This window comes from Schistocerca serialis, chromosome 8 (assembly GCF_023864345.2).
Source record: "Schistocerca serialis cubense isolate TAMUIC-IGC-003099 chromosome 8, iqSchSeri2.2, whole genome shotgun sequence".
Classification (NCBI taxonomy): Eukaryota; Metazoa; Arthropoda; class Insecta; order Orthoptera; family Acrididae; genus Schistocerca; species Schistocerca serialis.
The window spans coordinates 410482945-410502909 of record NC_064645.1 but is presented as its reverse complement, the minus strand read 5'-3'; the positions used below and the strand labels follow the sequence as shown (position 1 = coordinate 410502909).

General features: G+C 44.7%; 1 protein-coding gene across 2 annotated transcripts in view; it reads left to right on the top strand.

Moving 5' to 3' along the window:
• The window catches only part of LOC126416259 (medium-chain acyl-CoA ligase ACSF2, mitochondrial-like), a 254749-nt gene that overhangs the window by 198760 nt on the left and 36024 nt on the right, over positions 1–19965 (top strand). For both annotated transcript variants that reach the window (XR_007575423.1, XM_050083889.1), the window contains exon 9: positions 6301–6408. Coding sequence is in view for 1 of the 2 variants with exons in the window: in XM_050083889.1 (XP_049939846.1) it covers positions 6301–6408 (108 nt within the window). In the remaining variant the exon portion in view is untranslated. The remainder of the gene's footprint in view (positions 1–6300; positions 6409–19965) is intronic.

Sequence of the window (19965 nt, the reverse complement as noted above, 5' to 3'; positions counted from 1 at the left end):
CTTTAACTCCTCAATCAGCATGTCCTTTGCTGTACGTGATTTCAACCATCATTCAAAGGCGGGTCAAATGTTTCTCAAATCCATTTTATTTCTTCCTTTTAGGCAAATCGTTCCACAAATCATTCGCCCGTTTTTCTCAGATTTTCTTTTTAGGACAGGGTGTTGTGTCTTGGAGTACTTCAAGGAATTTTGCTCTAGCCAGCCCTGTAATAGAAGTTTGATATACTGGGCGATTATAATTAAAGTTCCAGTTTCAAAACGCTGCAAAAAAAAGTACCACTCCTAAGAACGTCAAGTTTGAACTGAATATTCTTAAAGAAGTGGAAAACATTACGGAAAACAAACAAAAAATTAACGAAAATTTTCTCACTGAGTAACGTAAGTGGTTCGGCTACAAATGACAGATGAATCCCAATCCGTTGGCTATGGTGTGAGTTGCCCATTAAACCAACCGTACTGTACAATGTGCATGCCCGCGCAAGTCTGGCATTCAGTAGTTACGTCACGGCTAGTTAGATAAGCCCATTCACCACGACAATGTATATCTTACCACATCGGATGGGGAAATTCGGTTTCTAATTATCTTGAGACAAAAAACTGAATAAAAAGCAACAGTGACACTGGTTTTTAATTGTCCTGAGATGAAAAACCGCATAAAAAGTAACAATGAAACCGGGTTTTAGCTGTAGTGACACTGGGACAAGACATGTTCAATGTGCTGTCAACCATTTTCTGCCACAAGGTGAAATGAACACATCTTTCAGATAAGTCCGCAGCCAGAAGTCGCACGGATCAAGAGCAGGTGATCTGGACGGCCAGGCTGTAGTTAACTGACAACTGATAACTCTTAACATTTCCTAAACGCCGCTGCAGCAGCCCCTTCACTGGCTGCGCAATGCGTGGAGGAACGCCATCTTACATAAAAATAAACCTTCTTACACATGCAACTTGTTGAAGGGTTAGATTGACATTGGTCCCCAAATGACTCTCATTGCGATCACCAGTGACGGTACAGGTAATAGGACACGAAGCAACCATTTACTCGGAAAAATATGACGCTACGATACACGATGCTGTCAGCCCGCATTACACAGTCATCTTTGCAGAATTGAAATGGTACCGTTTGATGTGCGTGTGGATGTTCCGTTGCCCATATTCTGCTGCAGTTCTGCGAATTGGCATGTCCTTGGGAATGGAAATAGGCTTCATGTGTTCACATACGGTTTCACGGCCGTTCACTGACCACTTCCAAGCGAGCAAGAAATTCTTGAGCAAATTTTTGTCCCACTGGCAGGTCAGCATGAAGCAACTCCTGAACGTGGGTAATTTTGTGTGGATAGCAATTAAGGATTATTTGTAGAATTTTATGCGCCGTGCTCACAGGCATGTTTGAAACCGCATTCCACTACAAAAGAACCTGTCTTGCCTATTTCGTGATCATTTCATCAGACCCTTGGTAGACATCGGGCCAACACCTTTTTCCATAGAGCTGAGTATTAGGAACTTCCGCAGAGCTACTGGCGCACAGTCACCGTTCTTGTAAAATACCTTTACCAGGAGCGCGTGATTGTGCATTGAGACAGTCATCCCGAGCATCTCAGACACAAACTGAGGAACAGTCATGTGCTCCACGCCTTTTATTTTGCATATTCTGTCGCATACAATGCCATCTAGAGGGAAAATTTTCGTTAAACTCTTTTATTTACATAACGTTTCCCCCTTCTTCGATAGTACTCTGTTCAAATTTGATGTCATTTCTGAGTGTGGATCTTTTTTTTTTCAGCGTTTTTAAACTGCAACTTTAATTTCAATCACCGTGTATTTCCTTACTCTACTCTTCACTTTAGGTCTGCTGCAGCCCATTTCTGTCCGACCCCGGTAGCTGAGTGGTCAGCGTGACAGAATGTCAATTCTAAGGACTCGGGTTCGATTCCCAGCTGGGTCGGAGATATTCCCCGCTCAGGGACTGTGTTGTCCTAATCATCATTATTTCATCCCCATCGACGCGCAAGTCACCGAAGTGGCGTCAAATCGAAAGTTTTGCACCCGGTGAACGGTCTACCCGACGGGAGGTCCTAGCCACACGACATTTATTTATTTAGCCCATTTCTGAAAATACAAAAATACTTTAGTAAAGTAAGGTTTTTCCATATGTGAAAAGCTGTTCCTACACTATCGCTCAAAAGTTTTGAATATTAGTGATTTTGAGGAAAACTGCAAATAGGAACCAGAAATGTTAGAAATACTCAAAACTCAGATGTGGTTTAATCTTTTACTGAAACTAAATACAAGCAGTCAAATTTTACTCTCCTAAAAGCAGCCTCGTTAGCCTTTAATCTCCGCTCTGCATACACGAGGCATTCTTGCTGTCAGCTTCATCGCGGTTTCCTAGGTAATACGCCGCCAATCCTCTTGTAGTCTGCTACAGACGTGATGAACGTTGGTAATAGGCCTTGATTTAAGTGCTCCATCCAAGTGGTCCCAAAGCAGTTCAACAGGATTACAGTCGGGGAATTGGGGCGATCAGATAATACTTGTATTTTTCAGTTCCTACTTTTTTTCTAAATTTGCCGAACATGACTTACACAGTTTTGAAGTGTATTTAGGGTCGTTATCTCGCTGTAGGAGAATCCCTTACGAATAAAAAGTCCTCCACATGGCTTTGCATGATACTGTGGAATGCAATGGTTATCTTCTTTCTTCATTGTTGTGTTTATTTGTTCAAGATCACCAGTCTAACCGCCTCCAAAAATCCCCATGCCATGAGGGAACCCCTTCCATGCTTTGATGTTGGAGATACAAATTGGTGTAACATTCATTCACCTGGCAGCCGGCGAACAAACTTGCGTTGCTTTCTTCCAAAGACCTCAAATTTGCGTTCGTCCGTGAAAAGTACCTTTCTCCACTAATTTACTGCCCAACTTTCATGTTGTCTTCCCCAATGTAGCCTCTTCTGCCTACTAATAGCTGTCAATAATGGTTTCTTAGCCGCCACATGTCCGTTACGGTTCATTGCCTGATGATGTCCGTTCATCGTTACTTACACTCACCAGATTTCCCCCATTATGGTTCAGTTTTGCTGCTAAAACTGACGCAGTTTGGATCGATCACGGTTACTTTTGACTACCATATATTTGTCGTCACTTTTTGATGTGACTTTTGGCCTACCCTTTCGAGATCCATCCATATTCTGGTCAGTATCTGCATGCCTCTGCAAGGTATAATGGGCATATCCCAAGGAGGTATGTTCTTGATGTGCTGTCCCACATAGTAAGACCGGCTGTACGTAAAGACATAATTGCAGAACGTTTTTCTGTTGAAAGCTCCTTTCTTCGTCCCATTATCGATGTTTACACAGAACACTCACGGGAGTTCATTCTTCGATATCTCGTGCATAGCTACATGCTCCTTTCTTACCTGTAAACGTGTTTACTGATTTGTTTACGTCCTGTAAAGGGGCATGCAATGCTTGGAACCCGAGCAGCATAACAACCGAAAGTTGTATTGTGAACGGTTTCATTTTTAAAAACGTGGAACACTACTCTTAAACGTTATATTAAGCATGGCGCTGGGGAAACAATATAGCTAATTCGTATTTGAATCTGATAACTAGCTTTTCTTGTCTTACTTTCAGGGCGCTCGAAAACTTTTGAGCGCCATGGTCATTTACTTAGGAATAAATATTCTATTCAAATTTAAAAAAATGTTGCAATTGAGAAAATCTTGTCAACACTGTATTTAATGGTCTGTGTGTTACACTATTTTCTACGTACCCAAAATCAGAAAGTGAAATCAAATTGAGAAGAAGTATTACGAAAAACCAGTTACAAGTTAAAAACAATTCGAAATAGAAGTTACTAGCAACAACACAGATATCGAATTTCAAGGCAGGGAAACTTGTTAAGACAATAAAGTAACTCAGATCATCGTGTTCTATGGTAGGAGACGTTCTTCCATTTCGACGTACAAGATGGTGCACCTCCGACGAAGGATGGCTTAACTGTCCACAACCTAAATAGCAAGTTTTAAAATATGTGCTGAATATTACTCATCTTAACAATATCGTCGAAATATCCTTAATATATTATAGAGCAATTAAATATGTAGAACTTGTAATATTTAAAAACGTTGCGCAAAACACAACCTGATGTCCCACAGCAAAAACAGTAGAAAATGCTGGACATTGCTTATGACTGTTTCCAGTTCACATTCCTTCCTGTGATTTTAAAATCAGTTGCTGGATTGAAACATGGGGCAGGAAACACGTTGTAACCTACCCATCATATTTGCTTCTGTATGAAATTTAGCCCAACGTTACCCCCCCCCCCGCCCCCCGCCCCCCACTCTATAAAAGTCCACGTATTACGAAAACTATGTATTTGCGAATTGCCACGCGGGATTAGCCGAGCGGTCTGAGGCGCTGCAGTCATGGACTGTGCGGCTGGTCCCGGCGGAGGTTCGAGTCCTCCCTCGGGCTTGGGTGTGTGTGTTTGTCCTTAGGATAATATTGGTTAAGTAGTGTGTAAGCTTAGGGACTGATGACCTTAGCAGTTAAGTCCCATAAGATTTCACACACAGTTGAACATTTTATCTACGAATTGTTATCCAACTTAAACTCGCCTGCTAACCTTTGATTAAACGGAACCTAATTTTAATTGAACTGTAATTGGTCTGAATACAACTTGTTTTTATATTAAATGCGCAACTGAAGTACAACAATTATCTGGTCCTAATCAAAGTTTCCTCTTGCCTTTCCTCTTGACAGCACTGTTGCAGATTTCTCGAAAGCTCAACAGCAAACAGCAAGCGGGCAGCAGCTAAGCTAGATTTCTATTTATAAATAAAATTTACAACTATTGCATACCACATGGTGCAATGTGTAATGATAAACGGTGGGATGGGGAGAGAAAAATTTCGCATAATCTTCACACATGACCTTGGTCTGTATAGTACAATGCTTAACAAAGTGAACAATGATTTAAAAGGAAAAAAATATTTAAAAAATTTGTATAAAAACCAAAAAGCTTAATCAGTTAATATGTTGAAACTTCCTGGCAGATTAAAACTGTGTGCCGGACCGAGACTCGAACTCGGGACCTTTGCCTTTCGCGAGCAAGTGCTCTACCAACTGAGCTACCCAAGCACGACTCACGCCCCGTCCTCACAGCTTTACTTCTGCCAGTACCTCGTCTCCTACCTTGCAAACTTTACAGGAGCTCTCCTGCGAACCTTGCAGAGCTAGCACTCCCGAAAGAAAGGATATTGCGGAGACATGGCTCAGCCACAGCCTGGGGGATGTTTCCAGAATGAGATTTTCACTCTGCAGCGGAGTGTGCGCTGATGTGAATCTTCCTGGCAGATTAAAACTGTGTGCCGGACCGAGACTCGAACTCGGGACCTTGCCTTTCGCGGGCATGGCCCCGAGTTCGAGTCTCGGTCCGGCACACAGTTTTAATCTGCCAGGAAGTTTCATATCAGCGCACACTCCGCTGCAGGGTGAAAATCTCATTCAGTTAATATGTTAATGCATGACTGAGGGAAGTGGGGTGGTCTTTCTCTCAGCTCTGAGCAAGTGAACAAAGTTGGGTAGCTCCCAATAATCATTTCTACAAATTAGGCGTGCAGTGCAGCAGTGTTACCTCAAAGTTCTTCTCTTCAAAAAAAAGTAGTATTATTCAAAATTTATATTCTTTTCGCCTTCCAGTATATACATCATACTCGTCCTTGCTGTCCTTTACAATAAAACGAAGTTAACTAACTCCCAATAATCATTTCTACAAATTAGGTACGCAGTGCTGCAGTCTTACCTCAAAGTTCTTCTCTCAAAAAAAAAAAAAAAAAAATTATATTCTTTTCGCCTTCCAGTATATACATCACATTCATCCTTGCTGTCCTTCACAATAAATCTTTCTTCACCTAACAGATACAATCAGAAGTCGACACAGCACTACAGAATACGTCCATCACCTACCACACTTCAACTAAGCATGTATCAGACTGCACACAGTCAAAGATTGTGCGCCTACAGGACCAAAGATTGTTTTTAACAGTAACACAACTTGCTCTCTCTGTGACGTGCGCAACGATAACATACAAAAATCAAAATGACATGACCACCTTACAACATGTTCCAATGTGTACTATCCTCCAGGTACAACGCTCTCCCCTACTTCATAGTTTTGTTTAATATTATCGAAATTCAATTTCCGAAGGTCCCTGGTATTATCATGTATCTTTTTCTGTGCGTATTCCAAAAGTCACATCTTAATACGGACCTGGCATGCTGTCTTTTGCCTGCAGTCTCTGTACGGTCTGACGGAGACGAGCCCCGTCGTCTTCCAGTCTCAGCCAACCGACTCGGAGGATCAGATGCTCAACACCGTGGGAGCCGTCTCGCAGCACGTCGAGGTGAGGTGAGCAACGCAGCGCCGCCATCTTCTTTTGTGTCGGGAAGGGCGTCCGGCGAGTGGCAAACATACCGACGGAAGTGGAAAGTGTGACACCCCGAACGCCTTGGGCGACTGCTACCGAACTGTTATCCGGTATCCCCTTGCCTGTGGAACGTGCTCGTCAAAATTTAATCCTTAAACAATCTTATTTCAATATATTCAGTGCAGCAAATCGCAATTTCCGCGTGTCAAGTATGTTGTGTTTACGTGGCGACGCACTACTACGAGTTTGCGCCCCCACCCGACCGCTGTAGCAGACAATCTCGTGCTGTAGCGGTCGATGCGTCGCCCAGTGCAAATCGTCAGCGCGAACTGTATGCTTCCGATACGACCCTACGGGTTGTATGGTAATGTGCATGTGGTGTGGATGACGAAATAAAATACAGTCTGTGAATCTTCAGGTTTTGGCGGCGCAAAGACAGTTCCATTAAGTTTCGGGTGTGCAGCCGCAAGAATTCTCCTTCTTCTTCTAATGTGAATGTCGCCTTTCTTACATTGGACGAACAACTCGTACTGTCCAAGAAAGATATACAGAACACCGGAGGTACACACGACTTTTACAACCTAACGGAGGCAGAGTATTGTACTAACACTGGTCACAGTACGTTGTATGACAACGTCGAAATTCTGGCAACTAGATCATCTTTTTGGAACTCGATAGTGACGGAGCCAATTGAGATTCGCTTGACGTCGCATTTAATTAATAGAGATAGTGGTTTCAACCTTGATAAATCATGGAATCCGACACTTGGTGTAATAAACTCACAAAGACGTCGTCACAATGTAGCTCACAACGATATATAGACATGCCAACACAGATCGAATGCAGAGTCATTGATGTAACTCGCGCATTGTGAACGTCTCTGCCGCCGACCAATGTCACTGGCGCATTTGCATCTGTGGCCGCATGCGCAGTTGCGCGGTACACGAGTATAGAGGGACGAAGCGACAACTGGAGAGGCAGTCTTGCGGCTCACCCTGAAGATGGCTGAACGTTACACAGCCGAAATATTAGAAGAAGAAGGAGAATTCTTGCGGCTGCACGCCCGAAACTTAATGGAACAAAATAGTCTCTCTCTTCATCAACTCGCCTAAAATGAAAGTTCTAAACTGTCCGCAAGTTCTATATCAGCTGGGAGCCCCCAAGTGCAACTGTAAGAAAAGGTTTTCCCACACATACACCGGACAAACACTTTAATGGGCCCACGTAAATGTGATTGGACTTAGAAGTTTGGCTAAGTTTCGTGTATGGGGCGCCAACTCACATTCGTGGGGCAATGTACCCAGTGTTCCACAAAAGTATTTAATATAAATGCAGGTAGGATCTGCTATGCAAAAATCACGTACGCACTCACGCATTTTTGAAAGTTTCACAAATCTGAGTTCTTTTCCAATAAGAACACAAAAAAAATCGAAATTCACAGTTCACAATAAATTAATTTCAGAGCCTCACCGAGTTACTTAAGATCTTGGAGGCGGTTGAATAAGCCACGATTAATTGCGTGAGTTATCTTTAGAAAACCGTTGAATTTACACAGTATCTCAAACTATTAATTCCACAGTGGTTACACACTGAAACCTTATAGGTGCGGCTTGTATCACACACAATCCGGGAAGTAAGAAGTTCATCAGATGCCGCAAAATATCTATGTCCGAAAGTAGGAACACTGAATAATTCACACACGCGAACTAGTTGCTATTTCACTGCTCCTCATATGAAACTTTCTCTTAACATAGTCTGACCGTCTCCATCGGCGTCCGTGCGTAGACTCCTTTCCAAATTGCCGTTGTTCGCCCAGGAAACCTCGGTCAGTTAAACTACTGAACGTGAAAATTGCTGAAATTCTTAATTTTGACGTTTCATGCCATATGATAGATCAGATTACACGGAAATTTTCCGAGAAATATTATGCTGTTATCAGTTTTCTTTTATCTACCATAGTTTATTTATAAACATTAATTTCTATGGTTTTCCTCCGTTTCTACAAGTGTAGATATTAACAAATAGTTTAAAGTCGGCCGCTGTGGCAGAGCGGTTCTATGCCCTTCAGTCCGGAACCACGCTGCTACTACGGTCGCAGATTCGAATCCTGCCTCGGGCATGGATGCGTGTGATGTCCTTAGGTTAGTTAGGTTTAACTAGTCCTAAGTCTAGGGGACTGATGACCTCAGATGTTAAGTCCCATAGTCCTTAGAGCCATCTGAACCACTTGAAGCAATTTAAAATTACACATTAAATAATTTCCTATATATGTAACGTTACAGTATTGCAGCTACTTTTAATGTTTCTCTATTTACCTAGTAAGAAAAGTTGTCTTTAATTGTGCGAAATCCACTTTTCGCCCTGTCATTTAAATATACGAATAATTTCAGTAAATCTACTAACACAGTATGAATAAAGTTCTACGAGATGTACCTGTAGACACCTCGCTTGTTGCAATCGGATTATGTGTTACCGAGATATTCACTTTTACAATTCATGAATTATTTATGACAATAAACTTACAATAACTTATAAACTAATGCGAATATCGAAGGCGCGTCTTCACACGCCTAATCGTTCATCTTTTCCGCTTCAAGTGAGCCTACTGGCTCTTCAGTGACACATGTGATTCAGCTTTTATTAATTTTGGGGTAAGCTCTATTACTGCGGCAACGGCCTTGCCGCGGTGGATACACCGGTTTCCGTGAGATCACCGAAGTTAAGCGCTGTTGGGCGTGGCCGGCGCTTGGATGGGTGACCATCCAGCCGCCATGCGCTGTTGCCATTTTTCGGGGTGCACTCAGCCTCGTGATGCCAATTGAGGAGCTGCTCGACCGAATAGTAGCGGCTTCGGTCAAGAATACCATCTTACGACCGGGAGAGCGTTGTGCTGACCCCACGCCCCTCCTATCCGCATCCTCCTCTGAGGATGACACGGCGGTCGGATGGCCACGGTAGGCCACTCGTGGCCTGAAGACGGAGTGCTTTTCTAATATTGCACTGGACGCGAAAAGCAGCCACGAGAAACGAGCAGCCATTGTTCTGTCCAACGGACAGGTCTTCCCGGTCACGCGGTCACCTTAGCGGCCGGTGGAAGTCCAGAGAGAGCATCTGTGGAGCATAGTGTGGAACTGGCCCTCCACGTGCTCCTGCCAAGTTGGTTTCAGCTGCCAACACGAATATGGCCCGAACCTAGCCACCGCCTGTGCGTCCGCGGTCGCCTGTTTGTGATTGAATAAACTGTGTATGTTAGCTTGCGTCATGGTCACTATGTGTAAGTTGTGTGAAGCTCACTTTGAATAAGAAAATGCTGTCTGGCATTAAAATCAACGTAAAAGATTGGGTCGCCACCAACTCCAACCACACGACAAACTAAGGGTTCGGCTGAATCGGAAAATTAATTAATTTAATCGTAAGAAAAAAGACCCGTAAGAGAACATTCATTGTACTATCACTCGTAAAGAATGGGATGTAATTACTAGTTTGGCCCATGCATTGTTCACGTGAATCAAATATTAAAGTAAATAATGCGTGAACACTGCATAAAAGCAGCGTGCAGTAGCACTCCTAAAAACAACATCTATTCTAAAGAAATTGTTTTAAATATAAAGGGAACACTAATTATTGGACCTGTGCGCATCGAAACGCTATGGATGGGCTAACGAGGAAACTACAAGGTAAATGGCGTAGGTAATAGAGACGTAACATCGGTACACAGGATAAGATTCGTGGCTAAATTATTTATTCCTTAAAACATTGATGTAATGCATCTACACAACTGCTGTTGCCTGGTAACTAAGTACAATTTCTTGTGAAACGGTACACGATTCACAATATACTCGTATGCCCACGTGGTTAATCACATTAAACCACGCAGCCGCGAACAATTCACATTTTTCAGAGGGCACATTTGAATGGACAAAGGATGATGGCAGTGGGCCAACAAACTCTAATATTAAACCACGTGGATGGCTTCCAATGGATATAAGGTAAATGAAACAAAGAAAATTCACGAAGAGGCAAAATTATTAAGGTTCAGGAAAGATTGGAAGGCATACAGAGCCGGCCGGAGTGGCCGTGCGGTTCTAGGCGCTACAGTCTGGAACCGAGCGACCGCTACGGTCGCACTTTCGAGTCATGCCTCGGGCATGGATGTGTGTTATGTCCTTAGGTTACTTAGGTTTAAGTAGTTCTAAGTTCTAGGCGACTGATGACCTCAGAAGTTAAGTCGCATAGTGCTCAGAGCCATTTGAAACAAGGCATACAGACGCAGTTGCAGGCAGACAAACATTCGCACTGAACCGAGGGCGCACTTCTTACATGTGGAACACCTTTGTGTTACGTTCTTCTTACGGATCAAAGTCTGCATGGGGAATCAAACTGAAAGTCTGCAGAAGCCTTGCATTCCTTGCTGCGACAAGGTTAAACAAACTTTATAAGACATGACGCGAGACCAAAAGCTAAAAGCTCCCCTCTCGCTACGAGAGAACGCGCCACGCGGTTAACCCAACTCACCGTCCTTCGAAGACTTCGCGGATGCAGACCATCGGGGCGCTGGAAGCGGACTGACCGTCTCACACACTCCAACGTCTCCCACGCAATTTCGTGGCCAGGAAAACCCAGAAATGAGGCTTAAGCCACCAACCTAACACCGGTAACTTTCACGTAAGGAGAACAAACCTCTTTGCCTACCCGAAAAACTACAGGGGTTGGCCATTCTGTACGACTACAGCTGATTCTCTGCAACAGACTAAACCACCGTATAGCAACATGAAACACACCACATTCATTCACTCACGCCTGCCAGAGAGTTTTGTATCACTGGAAAGTAAATAAAATGATAATGAAAGGGGACTACAGAACCCTTTCAACCGTCCTAAGCAATAAATGTCGTGTTACACTGAGGACAAGAGTGTTCTCTGCCACGCGCCTATTTGCCGTAGTGCATTCAGTTTTTCGCTAAAGTATGCTACAGGAAGCGTCCCTAACTTACGGCACTTCCCGCGCCGATGCTGACCTGCCCGCATGACGAGTGCATCGATTTAGTTTTCCTTTGGTGTTAAGTTTATGTTCAAATTATTTCATTATCAGAACTTAATGCCTTGTCGTAGTGCTCCCAGATAGGCGCACGACCCACCAGGATATCATTGGCGAGTGGGTTTTGTGTGTCTGTAAAGCGAACAGCATTACAGGCTCCCGTGATACCTGTGGAGAAGTAGTAGGCTAGAATGATACTATACTTCAGGTCAACATCATTCTGCACCCGCCTCGCGATCTTGTGACCTGGGCATGGGGAATCCGCCACACGGAGCCCGTTAAATTACAGTTAGTGCGGCAAGAGCTGACATCTTTCCTGTGAACTTTATATAAGCCATGCGTGAAGCCATGGGAAACTGAAATCCCCAACTATGTTTTACACTACTGGCCACTAAAAGTGCTACACCACGAAGATGACGTGCTACAGACGCGAAATTTAACCAACAGGAAGAAGACGCTTTGATACGCAAATGATTAGCTTTTCAGAGCATTCACACAACGCTGGCGCCAGTGGCGACACCTACAACGTGCTGACATGAGGAAAGTTCCCAACCGATTTCTTATACACAAACAGCAGTTCACCGGCGTTGCCTGGTGAAACGTTGTTGTGATGCCTCGTGTAAGGAGGAGAAATGCGTACCATCACGTTTACGACTTTGATACAGGTCGGATTGTAGCCTATCGCAATTGCGGTTTATCGTATCGCGACATTGCTGCTCGCGTTGGTCGAGATCCAATCATTGTTAGCAGAATATGGAATCGGTGGGTTCAGGAGGGTAATACGGAACGCCGTGCTGGATCCCAACGGCCTCGTATCACTAGCAGTCGAGATGACACGCATCTTATCCGCATGGCTGTAACGGATCGTGCAGCCACGTCTCGGTCCCTGAGTCAACAGATGGGGACGTTTGCAAGACAACAACCATCTGTACGAACAGTTCGACAACGTTTGCAGCAGCATAGGCTATCAGCTCGGAGACCATGGCTGCGGTTACCCTTGACGCTGCATCACAGACAGGAGCGCCTGCGATGGTGTACTCAACGACGAACCTGGCTGCACGAATGGCAAAAGGTCATTTTTGCGGATGAATCCAGTTTCTGTTTACAGCATCATGATGGTCGCATCCGTGTTTGGCGACATCGCGGTGAACGCACATTGGAAGCGTGTATTCGTCATCGCTATACTGGCGTATCACCCGGCGTGATGGTATGGGGTGCCATTCGTTACACGTCTCGGTCACCTCTTGTTCGGATTGACGGCACTTTGAACAGTGGACGTTACATTTCAGATGTGTTACGACCTGTGGCTCTACCCTTCATTCGATCCCTGCGAAACCTTGCATTTCAGCAAGAATATGCACAACCGCATCTTGCAGGTACTGTACGGCCCTTTCTGGATACAGAAAATGTTCGACTGCTTCCGTGGTCAGCACATTCTCCAGATCTCTCACCAACTGAAAACGTCTGGTTAATGGTGGCCGAGCAACTGGCTCGTCACAATACGCCAGTCACTACTCTTGATGAACCGTGGTATCGGATGAAGCTGCATGGGCAGCTGTACCTGTACACGCCATCCAAGCTCTGTTTGACTCAATGCGCAGGCGTATCAAGGCCGTTATTACGGCCACAGGTGGTTGTTCTTGGTACTTATTTCTCAGGATCTATGCACCCAAATTGCGTGAAAATGTAATCACATGTCAGTTCTAGTATAATATATTTGTCCAATGTATACCCGTTTATTATCTGCATTTCTTCTTGGTGTAGCAATTTTAATGGGAAGTGGTGTATGTTATATTAGCCTCACCTACGGTAGTTAAGTTCGTTTATTTGAATGTTACGTTCTGCTTTGATCACTGTGGTAGGTTAGCTTCACCCGTGGTAGCTCAAACTCGTTTACTTGTTAGTGTTCAAAAATTGTTCAACGAGATGGTGCCCCAGCCCACTACCAAAATCGTGTTAGGGCGTATCTCGACGAAAACCTACCAGGAAGATGGATAGGCCATAGAGGTGCTGTGGAGTATCCACCACGTTCCCCAGGCCTAACTCCTCTGGGCTCTTACCTGTGGGGAACACTAAAGGACGTCGTTTATCGACAAAAGTCACACACATTGGATGAACTTCGAGAATCCATCGTACATTCATGTGCAAATATCCAACTGAAAACGTTGCAGTCAGTAGTTCGAGCTGCAGTTCGGTGGCATCGTTTGTGTGTGGATGTTAATGGCGACCATTTCGAACACCTACAGTGATATCTTTAAGTTGGACTTTAAGCTACACTTTCACCAAAAATGAGACAACTCCGTCAATTAGTTTGCAAGTTACGGACTTTTAAACAGTGGATACATTTTTTTGGACCCCTCTATATGCATAGACAGTGGCAGTGAGAAGGAGATGCTTGGCCGGAGTGGCCGAGCGGCTCTAGGCGCTACAGTCTGGAACCGCGCGACCGCTGCGGTCCCAGGTTCGAATCCTGCCTCGGGCATGGATGTGTGTGATGTCCTTAGGTTAGTTAGGTGTAAGTAGTTCTAAATTCTAGGGCACTGATGACCTCCGCAGTTAAGTCTCATAATGCTCAGAGCCTTTGGAAGGAGACGCTAAGTATGAAGACTAAGCTACAAAGAGAGACTGGGTACAAGGATTTAGAATGTTCTGTGTTAAAAGAGTGCAAATATGTTCGCATGCCAAAACTTTTGATGAGGAAGACGGCATGTGGATTGAGCCAGCTGGTATCCCACGTTTCTCTCAGTCTTTTAAAGTGGAACATATTTGCCTGTTTTTTGCTTCGACAGGAGCATTTTTCTGCAGCCAAATGTACATAAACTAAGATGTATAATATAGTTCGAAGACTGTTGTAGCCAATCATTGCCACACAGAAGAAAATTTTGGGGTACTTAGATACACAGACTGCATTACTGGACTGAAGATCTGTAGAAGTCAGATTTCATATAACACTCACTTTATTTGATGTTACACTGACGGGGGTTCTGATGTCGGGAGGCGCCGAAGTTGAATGCGCGCTAGAGGGTGTGGACCTGGATACCAGCCAGCTAGGGGTCTCTGTGCTCCGGCTGGCGCCTGCGCCACGAGCTTCGCCGTGCGAAAAAATGGTTCAAATGGCTCTGAGCACTATGGGACTTAACACCTGAGGTCATCAGTCCCCTAGAACTTAGAACTACTTAAACCTAACTAACCTAAGGACGCCCTTCACATCCATGCCCGAGGCTGAATTCGAACCTGCGACCGTATCGGTCGCTCGGTTCCAGACTGTAGCGCCTAGAACCGCTTGGCCACTACGGCCGGCAGTTGTAACTGTGTTTTGCTTTGATCAATGTGTTAGGGTAGATACACTTACGTTCCTTCCAAGTTCATTTTCGAGGCGCGTTCAGTAAGTAATGCAACACATTTTTTCGTCAGCCAATGGCTGAAAAAATAAGGAATTTGTTTTGAAAGGTCTTGGAATATTCCCGCTTCAGACCCTCCAGTTTCACGATGTTCCGAAAGGTGACGGCGCTGTGCGTGGTCTTCAAACGGTGTCTGTATTAAGAGTTGCTTGCCAAGCAGAGAGCTGTCACTTAGTTTCTTGTGGCAGAAAATCAGAGCATCCCATATGTTCACAGGCGCCTGCAGAATGTCTACGGAGATCTGGCAGTGAACAGAAGCACTGTGGGTGGTTGGACGATTCGTCTGTCATCATCGCAACAGGGTCGCGCAAACCTATCCGATTTCCCACGTGTCGGCCAGCCGCACAAAAGTGTGACCCTTGCAGTGTTTGAACACGCGGACACATTCATTCGAGGTGATCGACGGATCACAAGCCGCGCGGGATTAGCCGAGCGGTTTGTGGCGCTGCAGTCACAGACTGTGCGGCTGGTCCCGGCGGAGGTTCGAGTCCTCCTTCGGGCATGGGTGTGTGTTTGTCCTTAGGATAATTTAGGTTAAGTAGTGTGTAAGCTTAGGGACTGATGACCTTAGCAGTTAAGTCCCATAAGATTTCACACGCATTTGAACATTTTTGAACGGATCACAATCAGATATCTCTCTGCTCAACTGGACATCTCTGTTGGTATTGCTCACTTATTCGTCCACCATTTGGGCTACTTTAACATCTGTGCCTTCCTCGCCGCCTTACGGAAGACCATAAAGAGCAACGGAGGACCATCTGCGCGGAATTGCTTGCGCATTACGAGGCTGATGGTGACAATTTTTTGTAGAACGTCGTCACAGGCGACGAACCATTTGTTCAACCACTTCGAAATGGAAACAAAACGGCAATCCATGGAGTGGTGCCACGCTACCTCCCCTCCGAAGAAAAAGTTCAAAGGCGTGCCCTCTGCCGGTAAAGTCATGGCGACGGTTTACTGCGACTCTGAAGAGATTATTCTGTTTGATGTCTTCTGTCATGGTGCAACGATCAACTCTGAAGTTTTGTGTGTTCTGCTGCCCTCAGGGAATCGGAGAAACGTCTACAATGCATTCGTCACCACAAAAAACAAAACCAATTTCTCTTTCCCCATGACAAAGCAAGGGCTCACACAAGTCTACGCACCAGAGAGGAGCTCGCGAAACTTCACTGGACTGTCCTTCCTCATCCACCCTACAGCACGGGCCTCGTACCTTCCGACTTCCATGTATTTGGCCCAGTGCAGGATACTCTTCGCGGGAAGCAGTCCGTGGTTGAAGGGGAAGTTAACGATGCAGAAACACATTGCCTCCGACTTCGACCAGCAGAATGATATAATGCGGGCGTATAGGCTCTGCTACAGAGGTGGCGTAAGGCCGTCATATTGAACGGATTGAACGGAGAGTCGGAAAACAGGGTTTTGTAGCCGAAAGCATGGGGAATAATACGGTGTATTGTAATCCTGAATAAAATTAACCTGCTTTCAGACGTTTTTGTAGCAACTTACCTTTGTAAAAGCGTCCCGCAACCAATTATGGCTGTTAAGGCTCCAATAAAGGAAGTGCGTAGTATTCAGACGTTGTTCCCAAGCCTTACCCGTCCATTTTACCCTCCACTCCTAGCGTGTTCAGTGAGGAACTCAATTACGACACGTAAATGACGGCTATTGGGTGGGACTAACGTTACTGGAACTTTTCGCGAGGAGATCACAACACAAAATGCCCAAAGGAAGTGCACGAGCATCTTGTGGCCATCTCTTGGGCTTTGAGTAACGTCGAATCATTGGCATGGGCTACATGGGAGCATCATACTAACACACCCCATTTAGTCAGTCACGTGTATCTCAATGACGTCACAACGAGAGGTGACAATATCGACTCAGGACATTAGTGTGGGCAGTGCAGCAGGCTCAGAAAGACTACACCACAAGAAGTTACTAGCAATGATTATACACTTGTCTTCAGCGCGAATATTTAGTTATTTTTGACCTCCCAGGACGCGTTTCGGGTTACCCCACCATCAGATCTTCGATATACTGTATCTTGTTACATCCACACCAGTTTGGGCACTGGTGGTGTAGTGGAATGAGTAGAAATGACAAGATACTGTGTATCTATGTTAAAGATCTGATGTTGTTGTAACCCGCAACGCGTCATGAGAACATAAAAATGAAGTTTTCGTGACCAAGACAATTGTGTGATCGTTAGTGCCGACGTGGCCGCGGATGAGAAGATGGTAGGATCTTTTCACCGAGTCTGGCTGTAGACGGATTATATCAGTTTAAAAGATTACGTCAGTTCAAAACTGGCTTGAGGTTACAGACAGAGTGTCACCACGAACTGTCCAGAACAAATTACTAGAAGCCGGGTTGAGATCTCGAGTTGTTACCGCTGACACCATACCACAGACAACAAGCCTGTATGTTGTACAGTTAGAGGCGTTTGGGCCATTGAGTAGCATTTTGTGCTGTTCCGCGACGTGGCTCATTTCTTTTGTTTACGGCAGTGAGATCGAAGCCAACATATCTGTAGAGGAGCTGCTGGAAGGTCGCAGGAAACAGCGATTCTCGAGGCATACACCACTCCATCTCCTGCAATATCTGAGTGTGGTGCTCTTGGATATGAAACAGTACTGATTTGATACTTTTTGAAGGGTAGTTGGATACTTGCTCTATGATGCAAGAACTGTAAACCCTCTTGTCATAATCCGGCATGACAGGGGTACCAAATGTCATATTCCAGCAGGAAAAAGCTGTATCCCACAGTGCAGTTCATATCACAACCGGTTTGATAAATGTACGGATCCTTGACTGGCCTGCCATGCGTGACAAGAAATTCCTGACGATGACATTAGGAAGCTGTTTCCTTCCATTCCACAGTGAACACAGGATCGTATTCATATCCATATTCGTGATGGTGGCCATCATTTCGGATTCAACGAATATTTAATAATTTAATACCCATTACAAGATAAACATCCCCACAAGTTTGATAAATAACGGAATAGTGCTTCATAGTGTAAGAATTTCCATTTGCGTCAGTGTGTGACGTAGTCGTTTGAAAAAAAAAAGTTGGTGCAATCACCGTCTTATTTGGCTAAAACCGGGTTCTTCAGTGAATAGAAGGCCTTGGAGTTCGAAATTATGAATCTAAAGTTGAGATTAAATATTGCTGCATTTGGGCCTCACACTCTGTGTGTAGCGATTGTATTTACTGCTTTGCGATGTGCAGGTCGTCAGTGTAATTCATTCTCGCTGCAGTTACACAGCCAGAGAAAAAAATGCAACACCTTCAAGGGCAAGGCCATTTTATTGAAAAGTGAGGTGACAGATTGTTCGTCATTGTAGGAGTATATGATAACATATTCAAACCAAGCGAAACACACATTTCACAGTAAGGGTACCCAAAATGTCTCATCATTCCACAATGCACCCCCCTCTGGTGGAACTCAAGCGTGTATTCCCATATGCAAATGATCGTAAATGTGGCGAGGGGCATCCTGTGATTGAGTGTCCCAAGAATCTTGCGCCTTATGTTGCAAGTCGGCAACGGTTCTTGCAGGCTCTGAGAAACGAGTAAGTTCCCTCTTCATCATGTCCCATACATGTTCAATTGGCGAGAGATGTGGTGATCTTACTGGCCATGGCAGTTCCTATACACACAAAGAGCATGTCGGGTAGCAGCAGCCATATGTGCACCTACATTGTCCTACTGCAAAAGCACATCACCTTCCTGTTGAAGAAATGGCAGTAGTATAGGGTTAATAGCCTGTGCAATATACAGGTTACTGTACCCCACAGAAACACCAGATGTGACTGCGAGTTGTAAAGTATGTCCCACCACTACCGCTCCACGAAGCCTGTGGTGGGACGTATGTGTCGTCGGTGAATGCGGTATGGAGTAGACAGCGCACCACCTTGACACCATACACATGTATGTCCATACAGACATAACCTACTCTTGTCGCTAAAGACAACAGAGCACCATTCCACTCTCCCATCAACTCTTTCACAGCATCAGAGTAACTATGATCGGCGGTGTCGTGGGCTCAGTGGTAGCCTTGGTGCCTTTTCTGTATCTTTCCGCCATTGTGTCGATCGTTTCGGTACTCAAGCGCACTGAACGGTCTAGTACTCGAATTAGAGCTCCAGCATTATTCAGTATGCATCTCGGAAGCGATATCGTTCGGGTCTAGAGAACCGAAGCGCTGTTGTCGGTTCGCGTCAGGCAAGCCAATCAAAAGCAAGCTGCCGCAGGTCCGAGCATGCGCACTGCAGCGCGCACAGCGCCACGAACACAAAGCGGCTAGCAGACGACACATGCGCGCTATTCTTCCAAGTACCGAAAATTGCGTTTACGTTGCCATAACGCATGACGCCGCATTCCATCGAGCTCACACGCCCACCTTCATCGCTCTTGCCTCCTCCTTAACAGTATCAGGCGCAGTTTATCAATTTCCATGATTCTCAGCTGAAACTCATAGAAATTTTTACAGTTTTCCTGACCGCATGTTTCCATGCATGTATAATAACGATAGCGTATTTGACTGTATTCTGCAGATTGTCGTAAATGCCGCATTATGTCATCTTATTCTCATTCACACTGATATCGTGTTTTGGATTTTACGTTTCGGAAAATGAGTTAGAAATTGTGTGTAGCACCACATTGTACTAATACATCTATAAAAACACCCGAAAAATTGATCCTGAGAATTTCAAAGACTAAGAGGATGAAAAGAATGTGGTTATAACTCCTAGAGATCCAGATGATCAAATAGCCCACTTCGCTATATGATATGTCAACGATTTGGGTCTTAAAAACAAAATTGAAAAAAATGCATTTTCGAGAGCTCCTGCAGTTCGTCGAAGTTTATAACACGCATCTCATGAATGAAAATGTTTCGTATTTGGTGCTACAGTCTGAAATATTACGGCGGAGATATTTCATCTCTGTCTACAGTTGTTGAGGATTCGATCGCAGATAAGCAGTTGTGACAAGCAAGATTATGAAGATGACTGCTGCTAGTTATATTCCCAGTGATTTAAGTTGTGCTCTTAGATTCCTGTCTAACCACATACTCGTAAATCGCTACATAGT